Source organism: Hevea brasiliensis, chromosome 2 (assembly GCF_030052815.1).
Source record: "Hevea brasiliensis isolate MT/VB/25A 57/8 chromosome 2, ASM3005281v1, whole genome shotgun sequence".
In the NCBI taxonomy this organism is placed as follows: domain Eukaryota; kingdom Viridiplantae; phylum Streptophyta; class Magnoliopsida; order Malpighiales; family Euphorbiaceae; genus Hevea; species Hevea brasiliensis.
In genome coordinates this window covers 18,125,632-18,152,824 of record NC_079494.1, presented here as the reverse complement: position 1 = coordinate 18,152,824, position 27,193 = coordinate 18,125,632, and the positions used below count along the sequence as shown (strand labels likewise).

The window sequence follows — 27,193 nt, the reverse complement described above, 5'->3', positions numbered from 1 at the left end:
AAGCATGAATATTTTGGTTTAAAAAATATCTGTCTTATACTCATTGAAATTTGTCCTTAAATTGAGTCCACTGCCCCGTTAAGTTACCATAATTTAGTAAACCTCACAACTATAGTATCATATGAATTGCAAACCAAAAGACATTCCATGGCACTTACTTTTCAGCAGATAAAAACCAAATTTAAGCACTGAGATCCAAGAATTGCAAATAAAATTATGGGGAAAAATAAAGAAAATGAAATGCGATGGTATACAGTACGGAAGATGTCTTAAATGCATATAAGCAAGAAATTATAGCCTACAAATTCAGGCTGTTCAGCTACCAAAACATTTACTGCAGCTTTAGAACTATATTACCTCAAAGATTAGAGAGTACTTCTCAATTAAAGGGGACAAAGGTCGGGCTAACTCTCGAGGGAGAAAACCAAGAACTTTACATGGTGTGCAATCTGCCAAAAGAACCTGCATCAGAAGAACCATACAACACCTTTAAAATTAACTATTAATAAATTTAAAATTCTAGACAAAAAGCAAAGCAGAAAAGAAACACACCTTGATTGCATTTGGATCCTTAGTATTATCTGGGTCTCTCAAAAGGGAGATTTTTGCCCCTTGATTTAAATCCTTCACAATACTAAACCTACGGCCAACAATGGAAGTTTTAAGAATTACCCCTGATATGTCATCTACAGTTGTCATTGTATCACATGTGGACACCCCATCCTTCAGGGGCAATGAAGAGGGCCCAACTGCCAAGTTGATCCTATCCCCATTTGTTGGTTTCCCAGTTGAACTAGCCATCCCATTTTTAACAGGAACAGACTTTGTAGTCCACAGTGATTTACACAGATTACTGTCATTTTCCTCAACAGCAACAGAGTTCTCAGAGTTGATTACAGCATTCTGCACAAGACTGCTCGTTTGTGAGCAGAAGTTCAACTCGAGAAGGGTGAGTTGGGTCATTTTTCGCTTTTTTCCACTAGAAAGGCATGCATCTGGAAACCATTAATTGGATAGGGTTAGCCGGAAGACTAAGAAAACAAAATATATGCTGGAAGGGTGTTATGTTTTCACAATCTAATGTAGGTCTTTATATTTATAGACTAGTAAAACATGGTCTTCTTAATAGAAGCAACATCAGTAATTTATATTTTAGCAAGTGAAGCAGCACAGATAATAACATCCATGTAAAGCTTTTCCCATAAGGACAATTAGAAAACAAAGAAGCAACGCAAAAATTATATGAAGGTCCACTTGGATAGGTGGGTTTGGGCTGAAGTGATTTGAATTTAGAATTTAAAATACAAATTATATATTTGGTTGGGTTAAAATGAATGGATTTGGATTTTGTCCAAATTCCCATATAGATTGAAAGTTTAAGAATGATGAATTTCAAATGACAAGGTAAAGGGTGTTATTTGAGTAAATTTCAAGCGTGTGGATGGAGGATGTTGTGGCAGCGAGGAGGAGCTTTGTTATGAATATCATCCTTGTAGAGTCCTATATAATGAGGTTATCTAATCATATAAGGATTCCTATTACGTATAGGTTTCCAAATTGGTGTAGATTCCTAATAAATGTAGAATAACTCTGTATGTAAATACCTATGCATATGCTCAATTAAGATCAATGAAAAACAATTCGTTACTCATGGTATCAGAGCCAATGAGCTGCTAGTTTTTCAGTTTGAGAATAAGTCCTCTGTTTTTTCCCCTGTTCTTGAACAATGCCCACAGTTTAAGGTCACCGAGTTAAGGTGACGTGTGGATCTCATCGCCCACCTAGGAAGATCGACAAATTGTCGGTGATCCTACCCACAAAATACAGTGACCAGATTTGAAGCACATGACCCACACGCATAGATTTCCTCTTTTGCCCTTATCTCATGCGCCGGCGCATGGCAGCGCATCCGCCGGCGTTCGCCTCTCCGGCCTCTTCTCCCAACGTAACACTAACATCGGTTCAGGTAAGGAGGTTGTTTTTGGTCTGTGGTGTTCTTCAAGGTGCTCCAAGGTTTTGAATCACTACTTCTCCTTCAGGCAGTGGACAATTTCAAGTTCTATTTCTAGAATTCTCTGAATACTATTGTGTGTTGGATATCTATTGAGTTGTTGGGTATTTGCCTTGCTAAAGTTTGGGCAGTGATATAGAGATTGTGGGTACTTGATTTTGCGGCTATAGTTGGGTACATTAAATTTTTATTTACTAATTTCATTCAAATGGCAGACAATAAAGCCATTATTTCTGATGTATTTCTGATGATGACTAAGATCACGGAACGCAAACTTAATGGTTCAAATTACCTAAAGTGAAGTAAGATTGTTAGGATCTATTTACGAAGTATTTGATAAGGATGATCGCCTAACTAATGATCCACTCACTGATAATACGAAGCAAGCTTGGCTCAGGAAGGATGATCGGTTGTTTTTGCAACTTCAGAATTCGATTCATAGTGAGGTAATCAGTTTAATTAATCACTATGAATTTGTTAAGAAATTGATGGATTACTTATATTTTCTGTACTCTGATAAAGGGAATATTTCCTGTATTTATGATGTGTGCAAAGCATTCTACAATGCTGAAAAAGATGATAAGTCTCTCACGACTTATTTTATGAAGTTTAAAAGGGTATATGAATAGCTTAATGTTTTGTTGCCTCAGGCTCAACGAGAGCAAATGGCTGTTATGAGTTTTCCTGCAATTGTAGATCTCCCTTCAGAATATGAGACTGCTAAATCTCAAATCCTATCTAGTTCTGAAATTTTCTCTTTGCATAATACATTCACATGTCCTTCGTACAGAAAGTACCCAACTTCCACAAACTACTAGTGGTGCTTTTGTTAGTCGAAATACGAATGGACAACAGAGTAGTAGAGGAGGAAATTTGAGCAATAGAAGTAATCAGCATAAGGGGAAAGCCAGTTCTAATTTGGACTCAAATGGAATCATTTGTTATTACTGTCATGAGCCTGATCATACAAAATACAATTGTCTGAAACTTCAATAAAGAATCAACGCTCTCAAATGGCAAATATGGCAAATATGGCACAGACACTTTCTCCAACTCTTGGTCATTATGTTGTGTCTGCAGATATTACATTTTTTTAGTCCACTCTATTTTTTCCACAAACATCTCTATATGGAAATCAAGGGGAGGAGGATATTCTCTTAATATATACTTTTCAAATAATGTCCAGCTCTCCCCAGACTTCCCTGTCTCATGTTCCTTTTGCAGCAACAATAGCTCTACCTCTTGTTATTCATGTTTATTCCAAAAGAATGGAGAACACGAACTCAGACCCTCCACCAGCTTCTTAGTCCGAAGATCCTGTTCCCACCACTAATCCTAAATCTAACTTAGATCTTCCTATTGCTCTTTGTAAAGGTAAGCGTACATGCACTTACCCTATTTCCTCCATTTCTTATAATAATTTATCTTCTTCTTCTTAGTATTTTGTTAGCTATTTAGACTCTATTTCAATTCCTAAAACTGTTGCTGAGGCATTAACTCATCCTAACTGGTGTGCTACTATGAAAGAGGAAATTAAGTGTTGAGATTAGAGAGAATTGAAGAATTTCTTGATGTATTTCACAGTGTCACAATGATTCAAATTTATACACAAAGGCTACAGCTTTAATAGGAAAGAAAATAAAAACTAATAAATATAAATATCCCTAATATCACTAATTTACATTCTAGTTTACAGCTAATGCACTAATTAAGGGATTCCAACACTCCCCCTCAAGTTGGTTCATTTATGTTGCACATGCCCAACTTGCAAACTAGGATATGAAATACCTTATAACTTAACCTCTTAGTGAACACATCAGCTAACTGATCTTTCGAACTTACGTAAGAGACACTTAAGGAATCGTCCACAATTTTTTCTTTTATGAAGTGTCTATCAATCTCTATATGCTTGATCCGATCACACTGAACAGGATTATAAACTATATTGATTGCAGCTTTATTATCACAAAACAAAAACAAACCATTAGCTTCAAACAATTTTAATTCTTCCATCAACTTTCGTAACCATAATAACTCACAAATACCTTGAGCCATTGCTTTGAATTTGGCTTCTGCACTGGATCTAGCTGTCACATTTTGCTTCTTACTTCTCCAGGTGACTAGATTACCATCAACAAAGGTACAGTATCCTGATATTGATCTCCTATCATCAAGAGATCCAACCCAATCTGCATCTGTAAAGGCTTTAATCTGAAGGTGACCATGCTTTGAAAAAAGAAGTCTTTTCTCAGGTGTAGATTTTAGGTATCGCAAGATGTGGAAAACAACCTCTAAATGAGATTCACGAGGATCATGCATATACTGGCTCACTAGACCAACTGCATATGCTATGTCCGGTCTAGTGTGCGAAAGATAAATTAATTTGCCAAGCAACCTCTGATATCTCCCTAAATCCACTAATTTTCCAACTCCAGCTTGCAATTTATGATTGGCCTCAATAGGAGACTCTGCCTGTTTATAGCCCAGCATTCTTGTTTCTTCGAACAGATCCAAGATATACTTTTTTTGAGAAATAAAGATTTTCTTATTTGATCTGGCAACCTCTATTCCAAGAAAGTACTTGAGCCTTCCCAAATCTTTGATTTCAAACTCCTGTGCTAGGCGCTCCTTTAAAAGAGCCATTTCTTCCTTATCGTCACCAGTTATCACAATATCCACATAGATAATAAGTAGTGTTATTTTGCCTCTACGATACCTCATAAACAAAGTATGATCAGCATTGCTTTTGCAGTATCCAAAGGAGATCATCGCTTTATTGAACCTATCAAACCATGCTCTAGGTGATTGTTTTAGACCATACAAAGCCTTTTTCAAGCTGTAAACTTTTCCTCTGGTCTTCTCATCCTCAAACCCTGGAGGAATTTCTATATACACTTCTTCTTTCAAGTCACCATGTAAAAAAGCATTTTTAATATCAAACTGCTGCAAGTCCCACTCAAGATTCGCTGCACATGACAACAGAATTCTGATGGTATTCATTTTAGCAACAGGAGCAAAGATCTCTTGGTAATCTACTCCGTACGTCTGTGTAAAGTCTTTTGCTACCAGTCTAGCCTTATACCTCTCAATTGAACCATCTGCTCTATGCTTCACAGTGAACACCCACTTGCATCCAACTGGCTTCTTTTCCAGTGGGAGACTAACCAGTTCCCATGTCTCATTCTTTGCCAAAGCTTTTATCTCCTCAACCATGGCTGCCCTCCACCAAAGCTTTCATCATTGTTATTAAAGGTACAAGGCGCACTAGGCAAGGGACCCACCACCTGAGACACCCAAAGGCGAGCCATTTACAGGAGGCACACCCAGGTGAGCCCAGGCGCACCAAAGCGTCAGGCACACCCTAGAGAGCCTAGCCATAAATGCTCACATTTTTTTTTCCTTCCCACATATAGACAACAACCACAAAACAAAAAGAAGAAGAAGAAGAAGAAGAAGAAGAAGAGGAAGAAAAAGAAGAAGAAGAAGACATTGAAGACAGTAGACAACAGCCTTGAAGAAGAAGAAGAAAAAAAAGAAGTTGAAGACTATGCTACCTGGCTGCCTGCTAATGAAATGTAGGCTGCTGCTAAGTGGTGGGCTTTTATTGGTGTGGCGCTTTTATTGGTGTGGCATGCATGTACTAATATTATTTAAATGGGTTGATTATTAAACGGGCTGGTTTTAATAAATTGATGGTTATTGGGCTAAGTTAATTTAGAGATAATATATTTTATTAATACTTTTTTGCATGTATTTTTTTTAATTCTATTTTTCATAAAATAAAAATAAATATAAAATATAGTTATAAAATTCAATTTAAATTATTTTAAATTATGTTTAGGTAGATATTACTAAATTAAACATATAGGTAAAAATAAAATTATTATTTTAATATTATATTCTATTAAAAATAAAATTAATATAGCAAATTTTAATGATAATTTTCAATAATATATATAATTTAATTAACAATAATGGTGATTAATTTATTTTTATATGATCACTAATATAATAATTAAATTTATGGTGCTTATTTTTAATAAATTTATTATATAATTTATTTTTAATGAATTTTTATATTTTTGCACCTCACCTTACTCAGGCGCGCCTAGGCTTCAGGACCCCTTGGCGCCTTAGTGCGCCTTGAGCCTTTAATAACTATGCCCCAAATGGGAATGTATATAGTCATACTTGCTCAAAAGGGGCTTGCAACCATCTAAAGAGTCTTAAGTGCTTCATAACTCCTATCCTTAATATAGTTATGCCTCAGTAAGTCACTTTGTTGCTTTGGTAGACCTTTGCTTCATGAAGTGCTTGGCCATTGATGGATGCTCAGTGAAGTAGTTGTCCTCCAATAAAACTCCTATATCTTTATGTTTCTCCCATGATGCATGTATCTTTGAGTTGTTTCTCTTGATTTCCTTGCATCACTAGGCAGAAGGTTGGATGCCTTGAGAACCCCAAGAAGGCCAATCAGCCACAGGTAACCTAATCCCCTTCTTGGGATTGCTCTAGGGTACTTTTCACCCTTCATAGATCAACTCGTTTTGAGACTTCTAAGCCTTGCTTAGTCTTTCTCAAGTCATGTCTATCTTAGGTGTCTTAAGGACTTTTTCCTTAAAAAAAGTGTCTCTGTGAAGTGTTTCCATGTAACCATTTTGTTCTTTGAGTTGTCTATATGGAACGAATTTACTCTTGGATAGTGCATCGCATAAACTTGCTTAATAACAACCTTCTCTTATGGCCAAAAAGTGTGGCCTATCTTCTCTTGTGGCCAAGAAGTGTGGCCTATCTTACATCTTGGCTCATTCCTCATTGATGAGAACATCAATCAGCCACTCATAACTCTCTAAGGTTGTCAATCAGCCACTACCCTTTCCTAAGGCTAAAGGGTTGGGTATGACACCTTTGTAGCTTCGATGCTTGGAACCTTATCTTATCGATCTCAGGGTAGCTTATTCTAGAATCCTTTAGATTGCTTTCGGGGCTCTCAATGTTTTTAGTGCTAGAAATTCTATCCCACTGGACTCTGATTGCTCCCAAACTATGCATGGCATTGCATCATGCCTTAAGGGACCTCAAGGATTACCAATTGTCCGCTTTGCCTCCCTACTTCATGGCAATCTCCCCCTTCCTCTTTTGGAAGTTTCCTAAATCACTTATGGCAATACCAAGGGTTCTAAGGCTTGGTACTCCCTTGGTTTAGTCTTCAATCACTCGAATCTCTTAACCCTAGCCCCCACACATCTAGGGGAACCTTTTCTCATGCCAATAGCCTAGTTTAGGCTTGCTCTATATGAGAATCACCTACTCTCTTTTGAGGGGTTCACCAATGGCTTCAAGGCACTTTCAAGGGTTTCATGACTCCACGCATCTTTCCACTCAATTTTCTTATTGGTGCGTGCTTTGAACCCTTGAATCTACATGGCCAAAGACTCCTCTAGCATAACAAACGGTTGGCTTGGCTCTCACTTATAAGTGAAATCGGCCGAGTGTCTTCCCAAGTGCCCTATTAGCAACCTCATGTGCTTCTTAGAGCCTATAGAAAGAGATGATTCTCCTTAATTTCAATTAATCTGTACATGGGTATATATATACAATTGATTCCTATAATTGTGTTCTACTAATTAGGAAGAAATCCTAAATAAGAAATCCTAAATAGGAATACAAAATACAGAATATCCAGGGAAATAATATAGTGATTGACTTTTCATAACACTCCCCCTCAAGTTGGAGCATAGATGTTAATCATGCCCAACTTGTTACAAATGTAGTCAATCCTAACTCCATTCAGAGCTTTTGTGAAAATATCTCCTAACATCTCTTCAGTTTTGATGTGTCCTGTTGAAATGATCTGTTGTTGAATCTTTTCATGAACAAAGTGACAATCAATCTCAATATATTTGGTCCGCTCATGAAACACCAGATTAGAAGCAATATGGAGAGCGGCTTGATTATCACACCGGAATTTCACAAGCAGGGAGGTCTTAAAACCTGTCTCATCTAGTAATTGACGTATCCACATTACCTCACATACTGATTGTGCCAGGGCTCTGTATTCCGATTCAGCACTATCAACCTTAGATCCAGCCCAGTCAGCATCTGAAAAACATTCAACATTTAAATGTCCATGATTACCATAAAACAAACATCTTCTTGGAGCGCCTTTCAAATAACACAAGATTTGTCCCAAGGCTTCCCAATGAGCAACAGTTGGGGAAGACATAAACTGACTTACCACACTAACGGGATAAGCAATGTCAGGACGAGTGACTGTAAGGTCCTACCAAACTCCTGTATCTCTCTGGATCTTCAAACAACTCACTATTCCCTGCTAACAGTTGTAAATTTGGATTCATTGGTGCACTACAAGGCTTAGCACCTAATTTTCTTGTCTCTGTCAATAGATTGAGGATATATTTTCTTTGAGACAAAGCTATCATCCCAAAGTAATACACATTTTTTTATTAAAATTTTGAATTTTAAATTTTAAATCCCTCCACTTATCCAACAACAACTAAGTCTTAATCCCAATCTAGTTGAGTTGATTATATGTATCATTGTTTGCCAATCACCTTTCTTTGAGACTAGTTTCGTGTCAATATTCAAAATTTGTAAATCCCTTCTCCCATCCAAACAATTAAATTTCAAATGCAAAAATTTTAGATTTTAAGTTCTGACCCTTAACCAAATAGTAAAATTTCAAAATATAAAGTTCAAATGAAAAAATTTCAAATGATGAATTTTAAATTCATCCATTCAATCGCAAGCATAAATCACATTTGGACCGTTTATAGTGCTTTTACTCTAATTAAAACACTATCTCTTTTATTCATATTGTTCGGTGGCATAATAGTTACAATAGGATTTAAAGATTGAGGGAGTGTTTGACCAAATGTTAAACCTCCTAGTTTAAAAGTTGATGAGTGTGTTTTGACTAGAATAAACAATATAATACTGTTATTTTTATATTTAACAACTATTTTTTACCAAATACTTTTACTTTAAATCAATGTATAAACAATATCACGTATTGCTGAATTAACCCTTGAAGGATTCTTAGCAAAACAAATTTGTTAACAAGTCTTGGATGTCCTCATCAACATAATACCATTTATGAATAATATAGAACACTACTCCATACCTGTTTGTGAAATTAAAAAGAAACTGTAAAAAATGCATACCCAAATGGGAATTAATCAAACAGTCTTCCCCACGCACTCTACTCCCGCAAACAGGGCACGTTACCCAATCACGAATTGATATTTCAAGCGGACTTTTCTCATCTTCCCCCGATGTCAAACCAGCCATTTTACTCTGTGAAAATCTCCTCTCACTCTCCGTGGAAATAACTCTATCATTATCGGTACACAGATTAAGAGAGCCCTGAGAATGGCACAAGAACAAATTCAACACAGACTCCCTTAGTGGTAAGAATAGGTAACAAAAAAAATTCAGTATGGATAGCTCATTGGGCACTCGAATTGCTGAAACCATGTAGAGAAATACCTGGATGGCGATGGCAAGTAAAGATTGACGATTGGGAAGGAATCGCCTTCGCTTCCCGACCAATCGGATCAAGCTCTCCCGTCCAGTTAACATTTTGGAAGAATTTCGGCTCATCGGTGCCGGCGGAGTCAGTGATAAAACAGGCGGATGAGGCCGGGTCACTGGCGATTTCAGGAGTGGTGGGATCTAAGGTGTGAAGCTATGGAAAAGCGGGAAAAGTATGTGGATTTGAGTTTGTGCAAGAAATCACGTTTAGTGGCGATGGTAAATATTGTGCACGTTGGCGGGTCCGAGTTGAATTGAGGAGCCGTACCTCATTATAGCCGTATCAAACTGAATTCTAATAATTTGGTTTAGTGTTAAATTTTTATTGAAGGCTTGTTTTGTATCACTATTTAAATTACTTCAAGAAAATAATTTTTTTTAAATATATTAATTAAAAAATATTAAAAAAATAATTTAAAATTAAATGTAAAAAATTTTAATTATATACTAAAATAATTTTTTTAACTATTGTTTTAAATAATAGTTAAAATAATATTTTTTCTCAAAAAGCAGTTTTAACTTTCTAACCTCAATACTACACAGCACTAAAAATTAATTAAAACTATACTAAATCAATAAATAAACTTATACATATAATTTTATTATTTTTTTAAATGTATTATATATTTTTAATATAATTATATATTTATATATGTATAAATAATTATAGACTAAATACAAACTAATGTTATATTTTATTTCTCTATATTTTCTTAATAATTTTAGTTATAAATACATTAAATTATCTTATAATTCTCAATTATAATTGTAATATATATATATATAAACATTACATAATTAATATATGATTAAAAGATATATTATATTATATATTTATACTACTATATTATATAATATGCTTAAAAATAAATAATATATATACCTTATAGTTAAATATTATATAATTTAAAAATAATTAAAAGATATATTATATGATATATTATGTATTAATAACTCACTTCAAAATTTAAATATTAATTCAAGTATGACTTTTTATAAAAATAATTATAAAATTATTTCAAAAAATTGAGAACCAAACTAAAACCGTACTGTAGCATATCGAAATTCAAGACCCAAGAACCATATCAAATCAAAACTAAAACAATAAGAAACCAAACCAAAACCATATTGTGTAACGTAGAAATATGAAAACTAAATGGATTTTCTCCATTTCTAGTGAGAAGGCTAAATTGTAAGATATATTCTGACCTTTTGTAGTACTTCATAGTCCTATATATCTCAGAGCTAGCTTGCCCTTCTTTCCAAGTCGGATCACACCCTTCATAAAGAGCACCATTAGTTACGTTTCTAGGCAAACTCCAAATCGAAACAGGAACAGCATACCCCTAGTGAGTATGTGAGAGAGGGAGTTTTTAGCTATAATTCTAGGGAGAGCTGCTAATGTAATGTCGGAGGTAATAAGTATTATTAGTAACTTGCAAATAACACATAGAAAATTTAAAAAAAAAATATGGTGGCACATGGATTAATTATAAAAAAATGTGATAAAAAACTATTTATCATAATAATGTGAGATTAAAACTATTTACCAAAATAATATTTTGCAAGAGAAAACACCAATTGAACAAGTATTTTTAAGGTTAAAAAAGTAAATAGGAAAATACCAATTCAAAATGTATTTTCCTGTCAACGTGGCAAGAGTAGAATTGCTCACAAAACTACCCATCAAAATGGCATTTTGATGTGGTCACATCACCTATATAAATCAAGCCAAAGTTGTGTATTAATGCATGGGTCCTCATCAACAATCTTGCTACATCCTAGGAAGGAAGTATTATCTGCTATATCTTGAGCATATTAATAAGTTATTTTTTATCAAATGATTCAAATAGCTTTTGTACGGGTTCATTATTTTCATCTTTGTTTCTTGAATCATTCAGTAAATAAACAACTTATCAATGTACTCTAAAACGCATCAAATATCCATCGAGATGTTGCAAATCAAATATGTAAAATTGTTGATGAGGCCGTTTGCACTAAAAGATCTTTATGTATGACTTTTGCTAGATTTATATTAGAGATAAATTATATTTTAATATTTTTTTAATCTATTTTTAGAAGTTAAAGGGTTTATTTGTCTTCAAAATAGTAAAATGATTTATTTGATCTTTTTTAAAATTAAAGAGCTTAATTGGACCTTAAAACATTTTAAAAATTTATGTAACTATTTAACATAACTTAAAGGACATAAATATATTAAAACATTTTAAAAATTTATGTAATTATTTGACATAACTTAAAGGACATAGATATACCTTTTGCCTTTTTTTTTCTTTAATGTTTTATTTCTTTTAAATTTTTTTTATAAGGTATGAAAATTGAAGAGAGATCTTAAAATTATTTTTGAAGATTTAAAAAAAAAATAAAATAAAAATGAATTTTAAATGTAATTTCTAGCTTTTGGGAACCAAAAGTCTATTTTCAGGCAATAAAAACTTCAGAAGTCGAAGTCTATGTTTTAGGCATCCGAAGTTTTTTTTGCGTTTTTCTCTTCCAGGCAGTAGCTACTTCGGCTACCAAAGTAGTGCTTTCTAACAACCGAAGTCCACTTTTAGATCAGGCCATGTTCTCTCTTTCTTTAACTTTTCTCTCTCCATCTTCACACTCTCTTTTATCTTCACCGAAACCCATCTTCTTTCCCTCTCTTTACTGGCAAATCCCACTCCAAATTACCTTCTTTTTCTTGCTTAAATCTTTCAAGAAACTTTTTTACAAGAGTTTGCTCTCTCACCTTTGGGCTTTCTCTCATTCTTTTTTGTGTTTTAGTCACTCTCTCTCAATATTTGTCTTTTTCTTGTCTTATCTCTTCTTACCCTAATGCTCTTTAGGAATGAGTGGCTAGTTGACTACCGTGGAGTGACAGGTATAGCTAGCCACTGATATAGTGAGTTTCTGTTCCTCCACTCTTTGTAGGTTTTCCCCCTGCCTATAAGTGATGTAAGGACAACAAATCCAATTGTATCAATTATGATAAGTAAATGAAAGAAGTAGCTCGTTTTTTATATATTTGTGCCTCGTTATTTATTATGTTTGAGATGCTTTCACATATGCGATTATTGTGATATTTTCCCAACTGGCTTATTGAACAGATTATTTCTTCTCATAATTACATTTTTTTTCCTTGAAAATTTAACATAATTTCTGTAACAACTCAAATTTAAAAAAAAAAAAAACCCAGAAATTTCACAGCACCCCCACCTCCTCTATTTCACCTCTCTTCTCTCACTTTCTCTCACCTCTCCCTATCTCTTTCCTTCTTTTTCCAGTGAACAACCACCACCGGCGATGCCCATCAGCATGGCACAGCTCCGGTGACCCTCCAAGCGGCCTCTAGCGGCTGCCAGAACCACCAGAAGTAGCGACAAGGGAGAGAGAGAGAGAGAGAGAGAGAGAGAGAGAGAGAGAGAGAAATGGGTCCCAAACTTTGAATGCTCGTATCCGGTGATCCTGACATTCGATTAGAGTGATTCCAGTGGCTATAGACTCCTAAGAGAGAGCTCTTTCAGATGAGACAGCCTCTCCGAATTTGGTGACCATTTCCGGCGCCAGCGAGATTAGAGAAAATCAACTTTTTTGACCTTTTGATGAGATTTCCGACAATCCAACCGATGGATAGACGATCCAAGACCACCTATGGACTCAGGAGGAGGAGAAGAACATTCTGGTGTAACAAGTTCTGGCAGATGTCGCCGGTGACCGGTGGCAGACCACCGTGCACAGTGGCTCCGGCGAGCTTTGGGGATGATTCAACTTCTAGAGGCTTCCTCATAAATTTTTAAAATTTTTGAGACGTAGATAAGCTTCGGGTAAGATTATTTTCATTATTTTTCAGTCTGTGAAGCATAAATGCAGTGTTTCTTAAATAGGATAAATTCTCAGAAAAATATATGATGAAAGTAAAATTATTTAGAGATATTCTATGGCATTTGTTGAATTTTTGAGTGATTGTAAAATATTTTTAAAAAATATAGATGGATTTTAGTAAGATTTTTAGCTTATGGGCATATAAGATTATCTGAGATTATGATATTTAAATTTTATATGATTGGATGAAGCTTAAGAATAGAGGTTTAGATATGTGAATATTGAATTGGGTTGAATTAAGAATATGTTAGTTGTTGGAAACTTATGGAATTGAGTAATATTCTTAAATAAAATATTCATGGGTGATTAGAAAATTATAATTCCTTTTGCGATAGCTTTATAACTTTATTAACGATAGCGGGGCAAAATTTTAGAATTTTTAGAGCTCATTTGAGTGAATTTTTACAAAATATCAATTATAATGACTAAAACGTAATTTTTTAAGTTTATGACTATTGTCTGATTTGAAAGGCCCAGGAGGGGTCATATAATGTTGATGAGATGTGATTATGGAAATTGAGAATTTAGAAGTGTTATTTGAATCTTTATACAGGTTGGGTAGGTCCTAGGTATAGGGAAAACTCTGCCGAATTTTTGGCATAAATTAGGATTACCTCTTTAGATTTATTTTTATTTGAATTAGCACTAATAAATTCACAATAAAATTATGTAGGTGATCAGGGTCAACCATCTTCCTTCACCTAACCTCTACAATCATCTCTGGTGTACTGTGAGTAAAATATTAATTTTAATTATAATTTCGATATTATTATATATTCAAGCATGCCCATGCATCACTTATAAATATATATCTATGTAGTTAAGTACTAGGTGCATTTTATATTGCATTCATAATTGATGAAGTGCCATGGATGTTGTTTGTGAAAATTTGGAGTAGTGTGCGTGCGTTGGTGTGCGTGTGGTATGGTATTGGATATGGATAGAACGGGTAGACACGGCTTGAGAGATACTCGCTGAGACTCGATCCTTTATGGATAAGTCAGGGTAGGCACTGCTTGAGAGACACTCGCTGGTCCCCGTATTTGGTTTATTAAGTGAAAGTCCGGCTTGAGAGACACTCGCTGGCAGAGGTTAGATTAAGAGAGTTGTATAGGGGATCAACTCCCATATATGTACTGTTTGAACAGTGTTAGGTGTGTGAGTACTCCAAATTGCCTTTTTACTATTATGATGTGATTTGTATGAAATTTATGATAATGTTGCGTTCCTTTCCTTAGGATGCATTAGCTTTAGATAGCTATAAAAATTGTAGTTAAAATTGGTATTTTACTCTCTGAGTCAAACGCTCACTCCTGTTCACCTATTTTTTCAGGCTAAAGGAGGAGTTCTTTTACAGGGCAACCTGCTTTCTTCCTTGTAGGTTTAACGTCAGTTATTTAATTGTTTTATTATTTTTCTAAATTTGAAATCTAAAACTCCGCATGTTTTAGTAGTAGTATGAACCTTATTAGAAACCGTGTTAATTTAAATTCTTGAGATTAATAAATGAAGATTTGTATGATATTTAAACAAATTATAAGTGATAGTATCACGGTTGAGCGGGGCTCCCTTGACTTCAGTTTTTTATGGTTATAGGATTGGGTTGACCCGAATAAAAATATTTTATTTTATTTTATTTACATGTTGGGCCTAAGTTTTTAGGCCTTGGTTATAGATTTGAGAATAGTAAGGCTTAATATGGGCCTCGGGTGCTTTACGCCGGCCTAGGTCCTATTGCCGGTCCAGCCCATAGGTTGGGTCATGACAAAAGTGGTATCAGAGCTTAGGCTTTAGATTCATGGGAAATAATGTAATTGGGAGTGTAAAAAGGAGTCTTGTTAGGAGGTCACATGCGAAGTATATGATTATATTTCGTCTTTTTCTGTAATTCTTTGTTTCTAGATTTTGCATTATATCTCGAAAAATATAAGAGTGCCTCAGTTAGTGTCTTAATTTTCATGGAGTACATAGAAATGTGAAATAGAGTTAGCAGACATATTGAGGTCTGCCATGGGAATACGTTCTCTAAGAAACACTATATTCCTATCAGTATGGGTCTAAGTGTTATGCCTATCTGGTGCTAGGCATGAGTACATAAAGGTGAGTTTTGATAGTATAATTGCCTTAGATAATGGTGAGGATACCATTGTTGGCAGTCGTCAGTGGATGACCCAGTCAGAGTAAGTTTATGATAATAGTAGATTCAAGAGAGATAAGAGATTAGGAGACCTAGTCTGTCAGGACGTATCGTAGTAACTATACAATGTTCTCGATGTCTGCTCTGTAAACTGCAGATTACAGTACTGACATGAGATTATTGTGTAGAGTTGCGTGCATCCCCGTAGTGCTTCATAATGAGGGTGTTTACTGATGGCCTCTGTTTTAGTATAGTTATGCCAGAATAGAGTTCTATATCTGCAGAGGAGTTGGGAACTCCTGGTTAGGGGTCTAGAGTTAGAATATGAAAGGTCACAATTGGGTGATAAATAGAGTCAGTGACTCAGTTACCCTAGCATGAGCTAGAGTTACATCAAGAGTTGCCATCAGACCAGAGGTTGCAGATTAGTTGCAAAGTAAAGGTGACATCTATAGAGTGAGACCATCTAATCTTTAGTATCGAATTTTGGATGGTTTTTGCAGTACGATAGACATTTTGCTTAGAGCTTAGCGAGAATAGTATACCTTATGTGTATCAGCAAGGTGTAAAGTACAGCCCTACTGCCTAGAGAAGGTCAAAACTATGAATTGATGATTTACAAAGCTATGATGTGATAAAAGAGTCTTTAATTTGACATGGTTTTGGCAAGGTGGTAAATGTAGTACCTATATTGCAGTAAGTTAGGGTATAGTCCTATCTTTTCTGAAGGGATAGAAGGTTATTACTGATAATGATGACTTATGAAATAGTGTCCCAGATGGGACTGTTGCATGAGATAGAGAATTGTTAGCTCGTGTGTTCTGGAGAGGGTATAAGTTCCATGTAGGAATCATAAGATGTGAGATCAAGATGTATGTAAGCCTTTAAATTGAACAACGGGTTTGGATACCTAGTATTTTAAGTTTTAGCTAATTAAAAGGATATGAAAAATTAGAGTTGCCACAGATCCCCTCCCTAAGGTAGTAGGGGTAGTATGTAATCCAAAAGGGTAAGAACAGAGATCACGTAGGACAAGTATGACTGTTATTCCCTAAGTTTATCCTTAGCTTCTTAATGCATAAGACAAAAGTGTACTCCAAATAAAGTAAAAGAAAAAGGACAAAAGATAGCATCGATAAATCATAGAATATGTATATATATATATATATATATATATATATATATATATATGCAGTGCGGTTCAAATGCAGTAGAAGAGATAGCCTGAATGCCAGTAAAAGTTTAGCTGGGGTAGTTAGAGGATCAATTTTGATTAACATTAAGGTATAGATAAAAGAAAAAGGATAAAAGTTAGCATCGATAAATCATATAATATGTATATATATATGCAGTGCAGTTCAAATGCAGTAGGAGAGATAGCCTGAATGCCAGTAAAAGTTTAGCTGGGGTAGTTAGAGGATCAATTTTGATTAACATTAAGGTATAGATAACGTGGTAGGGATAGTGTAAAGGTATAAGTTTTTGACATGACAATTAGTTTCAAAAAGAAAATAGAGCTAAAGAATGCAAGAGTAAAAGTTCGGATTTGGGTAAGAAAAAAAGAGTTGGCTAAAGAATAAACTGGAAAAACACATTAGGATAAGATTAGGAAGAATAGAGCCAAGATACTGAGGAGGTAAATGTGGTTCTAGGAAGGGTAAACGAGATAAACAAAAAAAAAAAAGTGAGGATAGAGAGCGTAGAAAAGGATGGCATTAAGGAGAACATTGTCAAGTTATGGAACCTAGAAGTACAGGACTTAGAGCAGGTCATAATTAATGTAGTGTTAGGACCTTAAACCTAGAGCTTAAAGTTACAAGATCTAGATTAGACCTTATCTGTTTTCTACCCCAAGATAGGATAATGGGGTAATGACATAAGAACCCTTTTGGTTGTTGACAATATAATGGAAATTAGGTGAGGTGTGCGACCAAAGTAGGTGGTAGTTGTTGAGCGTGCTGTGGTAACTTGAATTGTATTGTCAGATAAAGAAGCAAGATCAGTAGGAGTAAGCTGGATAAAAGTCAACATAAGAGATTTAAATATGCAAGATGAGGGATAATGTCACAGAGGCTTAATGTTAAAATTTAGAATGGTGAGACCTAGAGTCTAAAATTAGAGTTAGACAGATATTTTCAGTGTGATCGATAGGATAATTATGTAAAAAAAAAAGAGTAATAATAAATAAATAAATAATATTATGATAATATGTAGCAGAACGCTAGTAAAAGTCAGAATAGGACAAGATAGGTATAGGTATAATTATAAGATATTGATAAGTACATGAATTAGAGGAGTGATTGTTAATAAGATTAGAGTAGATCTGAAAGAATCTATGAGCGTTTTTATCTTCTAGAATATAACCAAGTATAAGGTGTATTGGACAAATAATTATAAGTATGGAAGATAAATGGAGAGTAAAAAGGAAATAGTAAATTCTAAGATGATATGTCAGGCAGGACAACAGTATAACAAATGGTAGATACAACTGATATCTTGTAATAAAGTACAATAATTACAAAGAAATAATGAAACTAAAAAGGGAGACTAAGAGGTATGAGCTAAATCTTGTTTATCAAATAATGGTATACCATACATGGTGGGAGAACATTTCTCATTATTTCCAAATTAACTCGTATTTCGATTCTAGGAGATTATGTTAAGAAGAGAGGTCGTGTTAAAGTGACCCAATTAATTGAAAATTTGATGGGGTTAGTACATATCCAATCTTTTGAGGCGAAAATGACAATAATTGTGTACCTAATGTTAAGTATGAAAGAACGATCAAAGAGGTGACAAGAGTTAAATTGAGCTAGTTACCAGGGCTTACAACCCTTTTAAACTATAAGCTGGAGGAAGTGCTATTTGCTAATGAGTTACAGTGAATGAAATTATTGCTAATGGGAAAAGTTGAGGCTGAAGTTTGGAAAGCTATGGGCAGTATATGTGATTATATTAAGGAGAATGAACATGTGAAGTATCTTGTTTGGAATTAAGGCATGGCACATATTTCCCACAGCCGTGTTAGTTCAAATGGAACTTATAATTTATGGGGCTCCTATCCATCCAGGATGAGCAATTTCCTACTAAGGCTGGTAGGGAATGATAATGTTCTGATAGTTAAGTTGGGAAAGGGGATACAAAAAGAATTTTCTATGGTTAATTACAAGTGTTACATAATGTGAAGAATATGCTGATAAGAGTCAATCGTAAGGTTAGAATTCTCGAAGTAATGGAACTAATAATCAAGATAAGACTAAAAAAAAAAAGAAAGTTAAAGTTGATGATGGGATGGACATCCTTGAAGGAAAAGGTGTAAGGGTGAGACAGGACTAAGATTAAGGAATAAGTACAGCAGGTTGAAAAGATATCAACAATAGCAGAAATAGGAAAAGGAAGTGGATAAGATCCCAAGGAAAAGAAGAAAGCTCGGTAGAGCTAGTTATAATGATAAGGATAAGAAGGAATAGGTATGCTAGGAACACACTAAGAGATGTTTGAAACAAGTTATTATGAGATGATATATTAAAGGAGTAGTGGAGCCTCGATATAAGTGCCAATGTGTCAGAAGTAGGCCACGTACTAAGAAGCTTTAGGAAGAAGTCTAGATATTTTCATTCCAGAGAAGGAGTGGGAAACGATAAAGTTGCATTAACTAGGTTATCAAGGAATATAAATACATTTGTTCTATAAGAGAAGAGACCCAGTTCACTTTCCAATATTGATAAGTGGTGTAGGTACGCTTGACACTTGGATAGAGCTCTACATAACTAGTTACATAAGATAGATAGAAGTTAATCTGAGGACCTTGGTAATGACACAAAGTAAATTGAAAACTTATCGTATCATGAAGTTAAGATGGTGCGAACGTTTTGAATATTGAAGGGATCTAGCTAAAGTTTCAAGGACCAATAAAATCAGTAATGATCTCGAGTAAGGTACGTGAAAAAGTAGTTATTTCATATGGGCACTTCGTGATTTGCCCCAGGAATTGGTAATAGAAAGGAAGCAAAACTAGTATTGCTACATACCGTATATGAGTGTAGTGGGAGCAATCGTGTGCATTAGAGATATCAGGAAAAGATCAACGAGTACTCAAATATAATGACTTAGTTTTAAATGGAGGAGTAATGCTCGCACTTGTACTAATAATCTTCTTTTCTTTATCTCTGGTTTATTAAAAAATTCGAGGAAAATTTTTTCTTAAGGGGAGAAGAATGTAACAACTCAAATTAAAAAAAAAAAAAAGAACCCAGAAATTTTGCAGCACAACCCCCCCCCCCATTTCACCTTCCTCATCTCATTTTCTCTCACCTCTCCCTATCTCTTTTCTTTTTTTTCTGCGAAACACCACTGCCAGCAATGCCCACTAGCACGGCACAGCTACGGCGACCCTCCAGGTGGCCTCCAGAACCACCAGAAGCAGCGACAAGGGAGAGAGAGAGAAAAATGGGTCCCAAACTTTGAATGCTCGTATCCGGCGATCCCGACGTCCAATTAGAGTGATTCTAGCGGCTATGGACTCCTAAGAGAGGGCTCTTTCAGATGAGACCAGCCTCGCCGAATTTAGTGTCCATTTTCGGCATTGACGAGGAGAGAGAAAATTGATTTTTTTTTAACTTTCCGATGAAATTTCCGACAATCCGACCGATGGATCGACGATCCAAGACCACCTATGGACTCAGGAGGAGGAGAGGAACATTTTGATATAACCAGTTTCGGCAGACATCACCGGCGACCAACCACCGTGTGCGGTTGTTCTGGCGATGGCTCCGGTAAGCTTTGGGGATGATTCAACTTCCAGAGGCTTCCTCATAAATTTTTAAAATTTTTGAGACGCAGATAAGCTTTGGGTAAGAATATTTTCATTATTTTTCAGTCTGTGAAGCATAAATGCAGTATTTCTTAAATAGAAAAAATTCTTAGAAAAATATATGATGAAAGTAAAATTATTTGGAGATATTCTATGACGTTTGTTGGATTTTTGAGTGATTGTAGAATATTTTAAAAAAATATAGATGGATTTTAGTTAGATTTTTAGCTTATGGGCATATAAGATTATCTGAGATTATGATATTTAAATTTTATATGATTGGTTGAAGCTTAAGAATAGAGGTTTAAATATGTGAATATTGAATTGGGTTGAATTAAGAATATGTTAGTTGTTGGAAACTTATGAAATTGCGTAATATTCTTGAATAAAATATTCATGAGTGATTAGAAAATTACAATTCCTTTTGCGATAGCTTTATAACTTTATTAATGACTGCGGGGCAAAATTTTAGAATTTTTAGAGCTCGTTTGAATGGATTTTTATAAAATATCAATTATAGAGACTAAAATATAATTTTTCAAGTTTATGACTATTGTCTGATTTGGAGGGGCCATATAATGTTGATGAGATGTGATTGTGAAAATTGAGAATTTAGAAGTATTATTTGAATCTTTTTGCATATTGGGTAGGTCCTAAGTATAGGGGAAATTCTGCCGAATTTTCGGCATAAATTAGGATTGCCTCTTTAGATTTATTTTTATTTGAATTAGCACTAATAAATTCACAATAAAATTATGTAGGTGATCAGGGTCAACCATCTTCTTTCATCCAACCTCTACAGTTGTCTCTGGTGTACTGTGAGTAAAATATTGATTTTAATTATAATTTCGATATTATTATATGTTCAAGCATGCCCATGCATCACTTATAAATATGTATCTATGTAGTTAAACACTAGGCACGTTTTATATTACATTCATAATTGATGAAGTGCCATGGATGTTATTTGTGAAAATTTAGAGTAGTGTGCGTGCGTTAGTGTGCGTGTGGTATGGTATTGAATATGGACAGGACAAGTAGACATGGCTTGAGAGACACTTGCTGAGACCCGATCCTTTATGAATAAGTCGGGGTAGGCATGGCTTGAGAAACACTCGCTGGCCCCTGCATTTGGTTTATTAAGCGAAAATCCGGCTTAAGAGACACTCGCTGGCAGAAGTTGGATTAAGAGAGCTGTATAGGAGATCAACTCTCATATATGTACTATTTAAACAGTGTTGGGTGTGTGAGTGCTCCAAATTGCCTTTTTACTGTTATGATGTGATTTGTATGAAATTTATGATGATGTTGCATTCCATTCCTTAGGATGCATTAGTTTTAGATAGCTATAGAAATTGTAGTTAAAATATGTATTTTACTCTCTGAGTCGAACGCTCACTCCCGTGCACCTATTTTTCCAGGCTACCGGAGGAGTTCTTTTACAAAGCAACCTGCTTTCTTCCTTGCAGGTTTAACATCGATTATTTAATTATTTTTTTTATTTTTCTAAATTTGAAATCTAGAACTCTGCATGTGTTAGTAATAGTATGAACCTTGTTAGAAATCATGTTAATTTAAATTCTTAAGATTAATAAATGAAGATTTGTATAATATTTAAACAAATTGTAAGTGATAGTATTAGGGTTGAGCGGGGCTCCCCTGACTTTAGTTTTTTATGGTTATCGGATTGGGTTGACCCGAATAAAAATATTTTATTTTATTTAATTTTATTTACATGTTGGGCCTAAGTTTTTGGGCATTGGTTATGGATTTGAGAACAGTAAGGCTTTTTGCGGGCCTCGAGGGCTTTATGCCGGCCCAGGTCCTAGTGTTGGTCTGGCCCATAGTTTGGGTTGTGACACTTTGATACCTTCATATAGTTCAACTCTTTGCTACGAAAAAATGACTTGTTTAATTCTTATTAACTATGACCTTTGATACTTTCCCTATATTGTCCTAATTAATGACTATGCTTTGTTATATTAAGATAAGATTAACATTAGTGAGTCAGGCATTATCTTTCTATTCTTTTTCTAATCAAGTATGAGTACATTCATATTTAATCTGTGATACTGCCATTGTGTATTTTGCGTTATGATTCTTTTGGTTTTGGGATATACTACTTTGACAGCACTTTTTTTTCTTTTAGCGTTTGGCTAGTGTTCCACATATCCTATAATCCACTTGACTTTACCCTTAAAACCTTCTTCAAATGGGTCAAAAGAAAGTTGCAAATTTCGTATGGGAGAGACTAGTAGGAGTCACCAACTTAACCAAACCCTTTTAGCCTTCAAATTTCCTATTTTCATTAGAAACTTTGAGCAATATGCTCCTTTTGTTAGATGTTTTGTACATCCTGATCATCCTATTACTCCAGAGTCTGTGTCTCATTTCACTAAGCATCACTTTTTTTAGCCTTTTATAGCCCAAAAGTGGGTTTCCCTCATCACCACACCTAGAATTATACATGAAAACCTTGTCAAGGATTTTTATGTAAATCTTCACTTGTATTTGCACTTATTCCCCCTCTCTTATAAGTTATGTTAGTCACTATAGCGTTCATATCACTTCTGATGTTCTTGCTAAGCATCTGGGTATATCAAACTCAGGTGAGGTTATCACTATCACTTATTAATGGGTCACTGAACATTTTTCTCCTATAGATCAAACTACGATAGTGTTCCAAGGTAATCACATAGGTGACCTAATTCATCTTTCTGCCTCTCAACTTGATGCAGTCCCGAAAGTTATCCATCATATTGTCACAAATATGATCATTCCTAGAGTTGGTCTTAAGTCTAACCTAATCTATTCAATATGTTTCTCATGACCTTTCTCCTTGAAAAACATCCTCTAAACCTCCCAGTTCTTATGATCCACACCATGGCTTATGCTCTTAGATATACGATCGTTTGTCTCCCCTATGTTCATCTAGTTACTAGACTTCTTCATGCCTTTCGAGTTGACCCTAGCATTGAGCCACCTATGACTATTCCTTGAGACTATGGTTTCTATGCCATGGACACTCTACCACATATGGGGCTTAGCATACAAATAACTATGCACACTCTATGAGGGACAAACCCATTTCTCCATAGAGGACACAGGGCTAGAGAGTAGTAGACCTAAAGCCTGCTGAGAATGGTGGAGCAATTACTATAACAGTGGGCACGAGTGGAGCAGCTGACTAGGGTATGTCATCTCGGTCCTCTCATGACCTATATAATGCCTTGGGTCGATTGGAGTTACGAGCTATCCAAATGGAGGTTTGCCAAATGTAGATGGAGGATAGATAGCTTCAGATGGTGGCCAACACAGATGTGCATGAAGGAGAAATAGCAATGTGTGGATGAATAGTTGGTCCAAGTGTTATCTCTTCTGCAACATATGTCCACTATGTTCCTTCCATTTGCTCCACCTCCTTCTGATCCAGGACTCCATATACTGATGTTTATACTGTCGATGTGTTTCTGATTGTTTTGTTCATATGCCTATTATTATTTTGCCAATATCCTTTGCACTGTGTTGTCTTCCCTTTTATTTTTTGTATTTTGATGATGCCAAAAGAAGAAGATAGTTAGCTAATGAATGTTGATATCATATTTTGGACTATTTTATGGATGTATTGGATGATATTTTGGGTTATATCATAATCTATGGCTATTTTCTTAATATTGATGCTTGGGTTATATCATATTCTATTTAATATTGATGGTTAAGTATAGTCTATCGATATTTTCTTGATATTGACTATGGATATTTCTTAATATTGATGGTTGAGTGAATTTATTTATTTTACATTAGCTCATGCACTATCACTCATTTAGGACTCATCACATCTTGACGTTGTATTTATTAAGTCAAAATCTTTCTTCATGTACTCCCTTTGTTTTTTAAATTAAAGCATCAATTGAATTTGAAAGGGGGAGTACATTAAAGGGGAGAGTTTTCTAAACTCACACATTACACTTGTGCTTAATTTTTTTTATCCACTAATTATTGTAATTATCAAAAAGGGAGAGATTGTTGGACTTAGGCATCTTAACCCATGTTTCGATGATAATAAATAGTTATTGAGCTACTAATTATACTAAAAGTGTTTGTTATAAGTTTATAGGCCCAAAATTTAAAAAATGTAAACTGCTTCATGTTAAAAATGAAAAAGAGCAAGAAAAGGATGCAAAACTTTGTGAGATCTTACAATATAATTTTTATTTATTTTTATGCTTTATGAATGTCATTTAATTGTTTATGTTGGCTCACGTCTAGATTTTACTTAAAAATTGTTACTTAACTTAGTTTTCATCTAATTCTTGACCAATGGAGAGTTAAATTAAATTTTCACTTTCTTAATGTCGCAAAACTGTTTTTGGAAAGTGTTTTAGTTGAAAAGTACATTAATTTAGCTTTCCAACACTTAAAAAAAAATTTTGATTTCTAGGTTAAAAGTTATGCTTTTTTCAAGTTTTTGGAAAAATAAAACAGAAGAGATTTTGGCAGTTGAAGTAGGAGACTTCGGCAGCCAAAGTCAACTTTCAAAAATAAAAATTTGGCAGAAAGAACTTCGACAACCGAACTTTAGTGTTTAAAAGTTGACATAACGAGTTTTAAGTGGTTAAACGACTATTTTTACATTTAATGCACCCCAACAGTCATTTTCTTGGTAAAACTATAAATATGGAGTGTTTATGACTGAGAAGAAGTTACAACAACCTTTTGTTAAACTTTTATTATGATCTAGCCATTTTATCATACTTTCTCTCTCTAGAATTTGATTAAGCATTTAATTCTTTGAGAGCTTGTTTCAATTGTAAGTTATTTAGTGTTTTGAGATTGAAAGTGAAGTTGTTGAGTGTATTAATTGTTTCAAGAGTGTTGTAAAGCATTAATTGCTCTTTAAGTGAAAGGGATTGTAAAGGAGCTTGAGTTGGCTCTCAAAATTGTGTAAGATGTTTAATCGTTACCTAAAGAAGATTGAATAGTGGAGTGAAATCAAGGAGGGCCTTCAGAAAAAGACGCAGGCTTGGGATAGCTAAACCTCTATAAATTCTTGTGTGCAATTTTTTCTTCTTTTCCTTCTCCTTAAAATTTCCTTCTTACTACATTCTCTAACCCCCCCCCCCCCCACTCTTGAGTTGCTTAAGGGACAGTAGATACGAATCACAGCTTGGTCCCTCTAAAACTTTGATTTTCATTGCTCACTAGAAGGCTCTCTAGTACCCCTAAATTCCTCAAAACGTTAAATCATTTATATGGAGATTTGTTTGAGGTATTTTGCCATATTGTGCTAGCCTTTTCTCTAAGGGAATTAATATGGACCATTTATGTGGTTTGTGCGGTAAAGCTACAGAGACATTTGATCATCTTTTTATTGAGTGTTCCGTTGGTTCAACAATATAGTATGCTTTACCCCTTCAGCTTGACAGTTCAATAATAGGGTCTGCTAGTATTCATTAACTTTTGGACTCCCTATTTTGGGCACTAGATATGGATGGGATTGAGCTTTTTATAATGACATCTTGGAGTTTATGGAAAGAGAGGAATGCATCCATCTATAAGTGTCAATCTCCTGATATTCATAGAGTTATTTCTTAAGGTTATGCCTTTCGGAATGAATTCAAATTAGTATAAGCAAGGGTTTCCTTTGTTAAGTGACATGTTGAAGCTACTTGTTAGAAGCCCCAAACTATTGAGAAATATAAGATTAATACTGATGCTGCCTATTCTCACATGGTTTGCTGGTGATGGGAATGGTGATTCGGAATGAAAAAGAGAAGTGATGATGGTAGCTGAGAAGTGTCTTTAAGTGTTGTGGGATTCATCTATAGTCAAAGCATTTATTCCACTATATGGGTTACAAATGGCAAAATCTGCTTTTTTCTTTGCTCTTGAAGTGGAGAGTGACAGTTTAATGACCATCCAAACACTTAAAGGAGGAGTTGCTCAGTCACCCTCCCATTCCCTTTTTCGTCGAAGACGATCTTGCTATTTATGGTTCGTTTGCCAACATCTCAATTTCTTATGTCCCTCAAACTGCAAATTAGTCGGCTCATTTTCTAACTAAAGAGGTGTTAACTGTAGTTGGTGAAATTGTCTAGTTAGAGGACCTTCCTTATCATATTGCATGTGTGGCAAACAATGATGTAATTTGTTTGAATTGCTCTACAAAATTTCATTTATTTAAAAAAAAAAATCTTAATGGTCTTTATTAATACACCTAAATTTAGTTAAAGCAACTAACTTGTTTTCCCTATCATGACTTTTTGTATTTAATAGAATTATAATTATATTTGTTTAGAAACATGATTGTATAATAACATAAATTAATAAATTTTTAAATAATTTAAATAAATTTCTTTTATTTAAATAGAATTCCATTTTGTTTAAATAAAGGGATAATTGCCAGAAAAAAATCTTGTACTTTTCAGAATTTTACAATTCTTTTAACTCTTACCAATTCTACCCAATCATTAACAAACTGTTATCTAATTAACGGAGATATCACATCAGTTATCATGCCATGCTACAACAGGTTACAATCGGTAAAAGTTAAAAAGTACAAGGTTTAGTTGGTAATTTTTTAGTCCAGGGTATAATTGTAAAAAATTTATAAGTATAGAGTTTTTTTGGTAATTTTCTTAATCATTTTAATTTATACAAAATTTCAAATTACTTTTAAAATTGAGAGTTAATTAACAATTTGATTTGAATTAATTTAATTGATCTAAAATTTTTTTAAGAAAATACGATAAAGTAGCAATGAAAGAAATAAGAATGGAAAAGGAGATACTTA

At 34.5% G+C, this 27,193-nt stretch overlaps 1 protein-coding gene across 4 annotated transcripts in view; it reads right to left on the bottom strand.

The window, feature by feature from the left end:
* The window catches only part of LOC110639232 (fanconi-associated nuclease 1 homolog), a 39,496-nt gene extending 29,646 nt beyond the window's left edge, over window positions 1-9,850 (bottom strand). For all 4 annotated transcript variants that reach the window (XM_058134768.1, XM_058134781.1, XM_058134784.1 and 1 more), the window contains exons 1-4: window positions 9,521-9,850; window positions 9,196-9,397; window positions 553-995; window positions 358-462 (exon numbers count right to left, since the gene is read on the bottom strand). In XM_058134768.1, coding sequence (XP_057990751.1) covers window positions 358-462; window positions 553-995; window positions 9,196-9,397; window positions 9,521-9,634 — 864 coding nt within the window. In that variant the 5' untranslated portion in view covers window positions 9,635-9,850. The remainder of the gene's footprint in view (window positions 1-357; window positions 463-552; window positions 996-9,195; window positions 9,398-9,520) is intronic.
* Between the last annotated feature and the right edge of the window lie 17,343 nt (window positions 9,851-27,193).